Raw genomic sequence first — 6000 nt, 5'->3', positions numbered from 1 at the left:
CTCTCGCTGTCCAGGTGGATTCTCATCTAACTGCGCGGTTTTGCGTTCTTTAGCCGCAAGCCTTTTGGCACTAACCCTTTGAGCAGATTCCTCGGCTGTTTCTTCTGCCATTGTAGGATTCATACTAAAATTTCTCTTTGAATTAACTATTTGAGCAGCTTCCTCGGCTGTTTCTTCTGTCATTTTAAGATCTATACTAAAAATTCCTCTTCACGTGCCAAGCTTGCTAAAGCTCAACAATTTATAATAAACCTCAAATTTTAAGTATCTGTTTTAAGGTTTTCGAATTACTTTAATCTATTGTCAAAATATTTCGAAATATTTATTCAATTCCCAGTTTTTACATTTTAGTTTGTTCTCTTTTTCTTCTTTATTTTTCAGACGTCATATGCAAACCCTCAACACAAAAATACATACAACTTATTTTTATATATATATAGAAGATATAATCTGGCGTAACAGACATAGTGTAACAGACATAACACACAGACAACTTATTTATATATATATATAATAAGTAATAAATATAGATATATATATATATATATATATATACATATATATATATATATATATATATATATATATATATATATATATATATATATATATATATATATATTTAACTACGTAAAACTTGCTAATATACAACATTCTTTGCTGTCCCATTGTCTGTCCATATAAATAGATTGTCAGGTTTACCAACTCTTGAACATGCAACATAATAATTGTCCATGGGAAAACATTTTTTAGTTTTTTTTTTCTTTTTTACTTTTTTCTTTTCTTAGTTTTTCTTTTTTTTTAGTTTCTTCTTTTTATTGATTTGTTTTCTTCAATTTGTCAATGTTTATTCTAACATTGACACTTTGAAAAATCTTTATGTGCCAAGCATGCTAAAGCTTCAACAATTTATAATAAACCTCAAATTTTGGGTATCTGTTTTAAGGTTTTCGAATTACTTTAATCTATTGTCAAAATATATTGAAATATTTGTGCAATTCCCAGTTGTTTTTTTTAGTTTTTTTCTTTTTTTAGTTTTTTAGCTTTTTTTAGTTTTTTTTTTTTAGTTTTTTTTTAGTTTTTTCTTTTTAGTTTTTTTTTTAGTGTTTTACCTTTTTCCCTTTTCAGTTTTCTTTTTCTTCTTTATTTTTCAGCGTCACTATGAAATACATATTGCCGAACTTTTGTTTTTTTAACTAAAATCTGGTAGGCATTGATGACCTTATCCAAGTCAAAATCCCAAACCCAATCATCATCGTTATCATTTTCAGTTTTGATACGTTTTGACTCTTGCTGTCCGGGTGGATTTTCATCTAACTGCGCGGTTTTGCGTTTTTTAGCCGCAAGCCTTTTGGCATTAACCCTTTGAGCAGATTCCTCGGCTATTTCTTCTGCCATTGTAGGATTTATACTAAAATTTCTCTTTGAATTAACTATTTGAGCATATTCCTCGGCTGTTTCTTCTGTCATTTTAAGATCTATACTAAAAATTCCTCTTCACGTGCCAAGCTTGCTAAAGCTCAACAATTTATAATAAACCTCAAATTTTAAGTATCTGTTTTAAGGTTTTCGAATTACTTTAATCTATTGTCAAAATATTTCGAAATATTTATGCAATTCCCAGTTTTTTCATTTTAGTTTGTTTTCTTTTTCTTCTTTATTTTTCAGACGTCATATGCATACCCTCAGTGTAACAGACATAACAAACATACAACTTATTTTTATATATATAGATAGTAGCCTACTGAAGGCTTTATAAATTCTGCCATAAATAAGCTATTTCACAGATTTTGTCTCAACACAGAAAATGAAACCCAATGAAAGGAATTATGTTTTTAGGCAAATTCTATTTGTACATATTTTTTTTTTCTTTTCGGGGGAAAATAATGACTGATTCATCATTGTGCTAAACTATGATTAACAAGGGTTTAGAGATAAAGGTGGTCCCTTAAATAAAAGATTCCTTGTGTGTTTCCTTTTTGAAAAGTTCACATTCGCTTAGGAGGGAAACGTATCTTTGAAATTTTCCCACATTTATAAAATGAAGTAGCACAAAAAACAGCAAATTATGCTTATTAACACTTGCCTAAAAAAAAAATTTGAGCTTTTAATTTACCTTGTTTCACAGAAGCATGGCTAGAAGTTTTGGTTGATTTCATAATTCCCTCAATGAGGAAATATGCTCAGTTGGTTTTCCTTGTAACACGTTCTTCTTCTTCTTAAAAATCGAGATCTCTAAATTCTGAAAATCAGTCAAATGTCAATATGCTCAGTACACCCAGAAAAAAATCATCGAAAATAGTGAATTCAAAATCCTCATCTTTCACATAAAGTTGCTATACTAATTTATTTTCCTTCTTATACAACTGAAATCACTTCTTATTTGACAGGTTTTTATGACTTTATTTGAGGAGGCAAGGGGGGGGGGATTTGTTAAACAGCATAAAAGGAGCAAGCACTAATATTCACCACCCTATGCAGCAACAACAAAAAATCCTGTAGTACCTGGAGGTTTTTCACTCTGAGGCTTTCTACATCTATACCTTCCAGTCAATAAGAGTCGCTATTATTATCAACATGCTTTTTATTGACTTTTATTTGATTTCTTAAAATAACTTTTTATTTTATTCTTAACTTCATTATAATTTCCAGCACTTGAAATTTGTTTTAATTAAAAAAAAATTAGTACAGTAATATCTTCCTTTTATACATTATTAATTTGAAATTTTAAACCTTAAATAAATTTATTCTTTTCTTTGATTTCATTTTCTATTTTATTTTTTATTCAGGCTCAATATTATAGTAATACTTCTTTTTGTCTTTTTCTCTTTTTACATTTCGTGACCATTGAATATAATGATGGAATATTGAAATTTTATTATTAAGATGATCATTGATGGGATTGAATGTTTTAAATTTTTGCCAATAGTCTTTAAATGTGTTTGGCAAATGACCGCAATTTACTAATTGTATAATGCGGCAACTGATTTTTTATCTTAACAAATTTCGATTTTCATTGTGAACAACTTTTAATCACTTCTGCAATGTCAGCCATTTATTAAGATCTGATTTTACTCAACAAAATTCCAAATCTAAAAAATAGTCAAGCCTGAGGAGTTTTATTGCTTGCTATTTACTACTCTTGAGACTTTGTTGAGAATTTAGAAGTCTGTTAGTGTTTATTAATATGTTTAATCATTTAAATTTGTTTAATAATTTAAATATGTAATAAATAGAGATTTATTAGATGCAATGTAAACAGATTACTGCAACCGAGTTTTTAATTAAGACGGTTTAAAAAAGAAACAAAGTGCCATTGATTAAAGATATTTGTACATTATGTGGTTGCAAGAAAAATCATTTTTTTTAAAAAGGAAGCAATGAGCAATAACCCTGGATAAAAGCAAGTGGCTTTTTGTACTGGCTCTGTATTGATTTGTACTTTTAAACTTTAGCAAAATAAACTTTTAGCAAACAAACTCTTAAAAGAAGACAACTTATCATACTTACACAAACTTATCATAAAAAGAAGACATGTTTACATTCATAGTATTGATGACAAGTGGCAAGCAGATTTAGTTGATATGCAACAGTATAAAAATGAAAAAAATAATTTTAATTATATTCTTACAGTCATCGATTATTTTAGTAAATATGCTTGATGTATTCCTTGAAAGGAAAAAACGGGTAAGAAAATTATTAACGCTTTTATGGATCTATTTAAAAAATAGAAAACCTAAAAAATTACAAACAGATAAAGATAAAGAATTTGTTATGAAAAACGTTCAAGTATTTTTTTAAGAGTCATGAAATTCATTGGTTCTCATCTGAAAGTGCATTGAAAGCTTAAATTATTGAACAGTTCAATAGAACAATCAAAGAGAAATTATGAAAATATTTTACTCATACAACACAAACGTTGGATAGATGTATTACCCTCTTTTGTTGACAATTTTAACAATTCTTATCATACATCCATCAAAATGAAACCAATAGAAGCGAACAAAAAAGAAAATGAAAATAAGATCTAAACTTATTTATTTCCTGATGACAAACTTCAAAAAACCACCACAAACAAACTCAATATTGGTGATTTGGTTGGAATTAATAAAAGTAAGGGTGTTTTTGATAAAGTTTACAAACCAAATTATACAAATGAAGTGTTTCAAATAGCTGTAGTGAAACATAAACCCCCTATAACGTATGAGCTGTCAGACAAAACTGGTGAACTCATTATTGGTGGTTATTATGAAAAAGAACCCTCAAAAGTTATTCAATAAAACTTTCATTCTATAAATGGATCCTATAAAATGGAATAAATTATTAGCGAGTGCAGTGGAAAGTAGAGAAATACAAAGAAATATAGTTCAAGAACGTTCCTAAGAGCATTCTGGATATCACGAGTATTCTGAAAAGTTGGGTGCTCCAATCATTGAAGCAGAAGATAAAAATACAAATATGATTACTGATAAATCATAAAAAATGACATAAATTTAAAAAGACAATTGAAACAATAGGATGAGTCTTTAAGCAACACATTAAGTTACAAGCCCACTCAAGTCAAGATATTTTACTCTCAAATAAGCCAAACTTCATTGCTAATGTCAATTCTGGGATAAATGATAAACTCTTGAAAGAAATCAGTATGGACCATGATCCTTTGCAATCCCATTTTGAAATGCCTAAATTTTATTTAGACAATTATAAAAATTTAATAGAGACAATAGATAAATCAGCAACACTTAATCAAAGTTATGGAGGAAAGATGAAAGGTGTGAGATCTAGTGAATTAGAAACAAAGTCTTAGTTTGTAAAAACGTAAATCTAAAGAAGATGGTTAAGTATATTAAAGATAACTTTGATGTTATACAGCCACAGCAAGGAACTGGCATTTACATGAATACACATGATATGATTGAAAAATTATATGGTTTTCTAGGTAGCTGAGCTACTGGAGATACATCTGATCAAGTGATTGATAGCAAATTATATGTTAATGCATGATTTGGAAATGTGTTGAATGAAATAATTTATTGATAAATGGAGAAACTTTTAACCAAAATGAGAATGAATCAAACTATTAGGAAAGAAGATTCAGACATTGGAAAAAATACACAATAACAGGAATGAGATTACAACTAAATATGGAAATAAATTCGTTATTACTATTCATTTTAAAGGTGAAACGGTTGATCAATTTGCCCCTAGGCATTTTGATTCTAAATCAACTGATCTTGAAAAGAAATTAAAAAGATTAGATAGAGGTATTATTTTAAAGATTTTTGAAAAACTAAGGATAAAATAAATTTTTTAGATACTGATATTGAACTATCCATTAAATATTAAATTATTACATTTTATTGGTAGTGTAGAAAAAATGAAATAGAATTAAGCCCTTATTTCACAAGACCTGTTTTGATCTTAAAGCTTATGATACTATAAAAATGCTGTAAATTTTAATTTAAAATGGTGTGAATTGAATCGAAAAAGAGGTAAATTAATGGAGTGGGCTCTAGAACCCATATTCATATTGTGAAGAGTATGAAAATAAGATCAAATTTGATTCCCAAGGACCTGTTTTCATATTGAATGTAAGGATGGAAAATGTTCTAAACGTCCAATAATTGATATTAAAATGATGTAAAACAAAATGAAAACGATGTAAATTGAATGGATGAGTTAGGTGCAGCAGAACTTACATTTACTATACTACTTCTGATGTTTTCTTTCTTCTAACATAACTGCTTGCCAATGCAGTGAAAAGCACCTAAACTAAGAATTTACATATCATTTTTATAACACTGAAGAATAATACAATAAATATATAATTTTATTGCATAAGACACTGATATGATCCTAGGATACATAAAAAACTAACAGATTGCAATAAAATTCACACTTATTACTTGCAACATATCTCCATTAATAAGATTACTATGTTTACTTCTATCATTATGCACATTTTAAAATATTATATTTATCAAACAAAGCTTGAAAGTC

The 6000-nt window shown here is 27.9% G+C and overlaps 1 protein-coding gene across 5 annotated transcripts in view; it reads right to left on the bottom strand.

Moving 5' to 3' along the window:
* Nucleotides 1–6000, bottom strand: part of LOC136039513 (zinc finger protein 239-like) — a 139732-nt gene that overhangs the window by 37258 nt on the left and 96474 nt on the right. For 2 of the 5 annotated variants that reach the window (XM_065723309.1, XM_065723304.1), the window contains exons 2-3: nucleotides 5700–5772; nucleotides 2117–2242 (exon numbers count right to left, since the gene is read on the bottom strand). The exons of 1 other annotated variant lie outside the window; for it this stretch is intronic. In XM_065723309.1, the coding sequence (XP_065579381.1) occupies nucleotides 2117–2159 (43 nt within the window). In that variant the 5' untranslated portion in view covers nucleotides 2160–2242; nucleotides 5700–5772. The remainder of the gene's footprint in view (nucleotides 1–2116; nucleotides 2243–5699; nucleotides 5773–6000) is intronic. 2 more of the 5 variants (XM_065723305.1, XM_065723307.1) reach the window with 1 other exon arrangement.

Source organism: Artemia franciscana, chromosome 19 (assembly GCF_032884065.1).
Source record: "Artemia franciscana chromosome 19, ASM3288406v1, whole genome shotgun sequence".
In the NCBI taxonomy this organism is placed as follows: Eukaryota; Metazoa; Arthropoda; class Branchiopoda; order Anostraca; family Artemiidae; genus Artemia; species Artemia franciscana.
The sequence above is the reverse complement of the archived record's forward strand: the minus strand, read 5'-3'. Positions and strand labels throughout refer to the sequence as shown.